This window comes from Aplysia californica, unplaced genomic scaffold (assembly GCF_000002075.1).
Source record: "Aplysia californica isolate F4 #8 unplaced genomic scaffold, AplCal3.0 scaffold00336, whole genome shotgun sequence".
Lineage (NCBI taxonomy): Eukaryota > Metazoa > Mollusca > Gastropoda > Aplysiida > Aplysiidae > Aplysia > Aplysia californica.
In genome coordinates, this window is record NW_004797606.1 from 289,051 (window position 1) to 294,266 (window position 5,216).

A 5,216-nucleotide genomic window follows, 5' to 3' on the forward strand; every position below is an offset into this window, starting at 1 on the left:
ATCGTAATTATATTAGTTCGTCTTTCGAACATGGAAATATATTAGCTGGGTACTTAAATCAGTTGGATAACTATAGGAAAAAAGTTGGGGTTCCTTCTAAAAACACTTAATGACACGCTAAAACATGTTATTGGAGCAAAACAACGTTGACAATTTACACCCAGGGAGGAAGCAAATTCAATTTAAAAGTCAAAATCAATACTACAACGTCTAACGGTGCTTCACCGTCTTAAAGCTTGTAACGTATTGACAACAGGACAATAATAGCCACAGCTGACCTTTTTTTCTTGTGATCCTAATCTCTTTGCTTGTGATGAAACGTTATTGTGTTCTTTAAAATAAAGAAACAATTAGAACAGTAGTTGAGTAAAACGTCTTCTGCATTCTACAAATTCGTGCACCGTTATCACAGTCTGTATCATGATTGTGGAAGAGACGCAATGTCTTCTGTGTTCTAAGTTTGTCCTCTTATCACTCCTGCCACTATCTGACAACCACAGCCGCGCTGCTATGGGGGCAGAAATAGAATGTCGACGGCATTAATTTGCTTCTGCTGTTTTTGTCATAACTTACAATAATATCGTTTAGCAGAGCACATAACATTTTCCTCAGCCATTGGTTGAGTGAGCAAATGAGCAAGCGAGCGAGCGAGTGGGAGAGAGGGAGAAGGCAAATTATACTTTGCAAAAGCAGCATGTTTTCGGGGGAAGCAGAGAATTCTTGCTCTTACCCCACTAATTAAATATGTTGTCCACATAGCTGGGATATTTGCTTTGTTACAGAATTTCCTTGCTGAAGATAGTAAGCGTTCCTTTTGATGGCCTGCCATGTATCTATCAGACGTAGCCGGAAACATTAATCTATTGAATTAACTGTTGGGGGTGAATGTACATGTTTTTGGCCCTTTTGGCGCAATTTAGACATGTCAGCCCCGACCACGGATAGAGAGGGGCACAGTGTCCCAACAGGAAGGCAGAAGACCTTGATAAAATTGTAAGACTTCCCCGCATTGAAATCACACTCATGTCTGTGCGTGTGATGACAGAAGGCCTCGTCATTACGTCACAGGCTGGAGAGCAGTTAGTCGCAGTGGGCAGCAAATTAAACGAGGCTTCACCAAAGAGGTTATACAGTAAGGTCCTTGGGCTTCACGAAAAACAAAATTCTGAAACCAAGAGAGAAGCCCGCAAGCTGCGCACACCCAGGAGTGGAAGTGGAGCTTTTCAATGTCCAAAACGTGACAAACTTTTCTCTGCCAGAATTGATCTTATCAGACGGAGCAGAGGCCACAAGTCATCCTAACCTTTTAATTGTTCTTCAAATTTTTCTATTTCGTTGGAGAAATATTTATTATCATGCTCTACCGCTGTATTGGTCATCGTCAGATATTGATGGACAAGCTGTTTTTTATTATTATACACCACAGACACCAGTTATCAGGATACAAAACTGTTTAGTACATTGCTCTCAAAGCTATTGACATTTTTATTTTTGGTCCTAACTTGTAGTTACGTCCGACACGTCTACTCGTTTCGCCCTCCATCGATTCCAGCCTGTTAGGCCCACTATAGCACTGCTGATTTGTCGATTTTTTACACCAAAGATTATGCTGTTGAAAAAGTTATTGAAGAAGACGAGGAACAGCGTGGAAATCTGAATTGTCATAAAATGGGATTCCGTAGACTCAATAGCTCGGGCGATGACGTAAGGCGTGGTGAAGATAAAGAAAAACGTGAATACACAAAATTCGCATCTTATCTTGTTGAGTTGACTCTGGTCGAAAATTATGTCCACTTTCTTTTTTAGCTGTTTTCTCAGGGAAGTTGCAAATTCCTTAACCGCTGTAACTGCATTGTGCTTGCCTTTATTGTCACCTGCAGCGCCACTACTGGGAATGTTTCCAAACTCCTCCTCGAGGCCACTAGCAACGTGCTCGACTTCGGTGTCCTTTTTTTGTGAAGTCGACCCCGTTCCTCCTTCTTCAGCAGTCTGCTGCTGCTGCTCGTTTGTGGTGTCCTGATGACGAGCCAAATTCATTTTACTTTCTCCAACTTTTAGAAAAATCTTAGTATAGCAGAAAATAGAAATAAGGAGAAGTGGCACGCCCACACATGCGACCTGGAAAAATGTGCGTTGGTGCTGGTTGGACCCGATCATACACTGTCGGAACACCGGATGGAACGCTGGCGTTCGGAGCAGGATTGGGATACCGAACATCAGACCTGGGAAGGGGGAAAATTGTGGAATTGGGGGAAGGGGTGAGGGCGGGTTCAGTTGAAGGAGAGGATGTAAACGAGAATGAATGTTCAAAACAAAGATGTCATACTGATGATAGCCTTTCTGGTAGTATTGCTATGTGAATTGCCGGTGCCGGACTTGAAGCTTGTATCCGCCTTATTAGCCCAGACACTTTTTTCCCTCAAATTATATTTTATCCTTTGTCCATAAACGTAATTTAAAGCGTTGGTGATAGAATCTACTGTAATCAATAAAAATTAAAAACAAAGTAAAAAAAACAATGATTACAACAACAACAAAAACCTCAAAACTTTGAGCCATTCTGAAAGATAATAAGAAACAGATTACATTTTCCTAAGAAAAAAAAATGTTTTGACTTAATTTGGCTTTGTTTCGTTTGAGTGAAGAGAACCAACCACCTCGACAAAATAATAATCATTTAATGCTAGGAAAAATTTATTAGTAAATTAAGACAGACAGAGAGACAACAGATGGAAAGTAAAGACACGGGACCCACCAGTGGCACCCTCCAACCACCCGAACATTTTGGCGGATACATAGTCAAAGACAAACACCGACGGTATGTTATAATAATTGTGTGGCATCGTGGTGAAATCAGGCGCTCGTCAAACTTATGAAATCGAGGAAATCGACATTTCCCACATTTAGGGAATTCTCACCGATTTTTTTTATTTTTGTTTAACTTAATTTTGGTCTCAACATCGTTTATGTCCATTTAAAAACACATTCACGTGTTGATTTTTACTCCACAAACGTTAATCAAAGGCACAAAAATATGAATTTTCAGTTTCCAAGACACACAGGCTTTGGAAGTCACCAAACTTTGGTAGCCATTTTCTCGAGACACTCTGCCCCCTTCAGTCGCAAATATCTCGACTTTTATCAAGGATAAAAGGATACTTTTTTCCATCAAAAGCAATGCAAATGAACAGGCTTTAGGATTATTCCCATAACTTCATATACCCCACAAATGAAGAGCGCCGGGTGTAAATAAAAAGGGGGTGGGGATGAAAAGAACTATAGGTATCTAGTACCTGTTGTACGCGTACTTAGGAACAATTTTGCTATCATCTAATGACCACCGTAATTTCTGAATTGAAAGACCTTCTGATACACGGAAAACAACAGTTCTTGGGTATTCAAAATTTAAATCTCTAGCACGAATACGGCCAGAAAATGAGACCACGGTCCTATCTGTTTTCCGGGTAATATATCGAGGGGGACTGGTATCCAAGGCATCTATGGTTTAAGAAGATAGACGAAATGAAACAAGTGGAATGTTGTTCATGAAAGAGTTTCGCATTTTGATGGTCTGAGAATAATTTTTCGGAGGTCCATTCTAATTTCAATCAATAGAAATATGCACTTGCTAATAAATGGGAAATTATACTTTCAACGAAAAATTGTTGAATAATCATCATATTCATGTTTTAACTTGTGTACTTTTTAAAAATCAATACAAATATTACGTACATGTTAATAAATGGGAAATTATACATACAGTGATTTTATTTGTATTTTAGAATAAAAGGCGTTTGAATAAAGAAGCGAAAACTACAACGGAAAATTGTTGAACAATCGTGACGTACATGTGCTTTTTAAAAACCAGATACAACAACAAAAAAGTAGCAGTATAGCTTTGTTCATAAGATTATTTGAAAAAAGACTGTTTTCTCAAGGTTGCTTTCATTGCGTATAGGAAATGGTGGTCTGTAACATGGTGAGGAACACTCCCCATTGCATGTTCTTAGAATATGAATAATTCCCTGTCAGAAATTTTTAGGGGACATTGTTGCAGTTTATAGCTCTTAATTGTTGGAGATCTGCCTTGCAAAAGCCTATTCATTGAGTACGTTTTCTTCAATTTCTAAGTTGAGATTTGAGTTAATTTTTAGTCAGACTTGTCATGATACTTGCAACACAAATAGGTCGCATAAATGCCGAAGATAAGACTTGTTCCAAGAGAGCAACATTCAAAGAAAAGAAGAGCGATAGATGTGTTAGAGAGGAAAGGATGAGCAAACCACACCCGAGCACATGCCAACCAACCACACTGATCGTTGAGATTTGAGTACATGGGTAGAACTTTTTGAAAAAGGCAAAGCAAAAGATCGGAGACAAATCGCTATCCTAGAATTACAAAATTCTATCTGCTCAGTACCTAGTTTTGATTAATTTTGTGGAAAATTGTGAGTTTCACAACATGTCAAACGTTTACAAATGTTATTCTTTTTATATCTTGAAAACAGCACCGAATTATTTTACGATTGCGATAGAGCAGATAGAGCATTCGGTTTCTGACCTCGTGGTCTTTGTAACTCAAACGTCAAAAATGTCAGATAGAACTTTGTAATTTTAAGGTAGCGAAATATTAGGCCTACCTATAAGCCAGTTGATGATTGTTATACAGACCAAACACAACCTGGAGCTGAAGAGGCGGTCTCGAAGCCGAGGTCTGCAGATGTATATGTAGCGGGCCACTGCGATGGTTGTGAGGTCGAACATACAACCAACAATCACTGTCTTACTGGGGAAAAGAGAGAAACAGTGGTGGTAGTGGTGGTGGTGGTGGTAGTGATATTGGTACTGCTGCTGTCGCTGGTGATGATACTGATGATCAAGTTACCATCTACTTTTTAAAATTGTTTTTCTATGCGTGCTTACAACAACAGTGATGATGATGAGTAGGGGGGGGGAGGAGGAGGAAGTTGGAGGAGGAGGAGGAGGATAGCTTCCTCATAAAGCTTGAAAACCCGAATATTTTTACAAAAGGAAATTCATATTAAAACGAGCATTTTGTAATTAATTACCTCATTCTCGCTGAATTTTCTACAATTATGAGGATTATAATGCTTATGCTGATGCTGATGAGGAGGACGACGACGAGGAGAACGAGGAGAAAGGGAGAGGGGAGAACGAAGCCGGGGACGACGATGACGGAGGGGGCCAGGGTGGGG

At 39.6% G+C, this 5,216-nt stretch overlaps 1 protein-coding gene across 4 annotated transcripts in view; it reads right to left on the reverse strand.

The window, feature by feature from the left end:
- Window positions 1–1,316: 1,316 nt before the first annotated feature.
- Window positions 1,317–5,216, reverse strand: part of LOC101858118 (melatonin receptor type 1A) — a 26,380-nt gene continuing 22,480 nt past the window's right edge. For 3 of the 4 annotated variants that reach the window (XM_005102716.3, XM_035970903.1, XM_035970901.1), the window contains exons 4-5: window positions 4,641–4,786; window positions 1,317–2,222 (exon numbers count right to left, since the gene is read on the reverse strand). In XM_005102716.3, the coding sequence (XP_005102773.1) occupies window positions 1,498–2,222; window positions 4,641–4,786 (871 nt within the window). In that variant the 3' untranslated portion in view covers window positions 1,317–1,497. The remainder of the gene's footprint in view (window positions 2,223–4,640; window positions 4,787–5,216) is intronic. The other variant, XM_035970904.1, reaches the window with a different exon arrangement.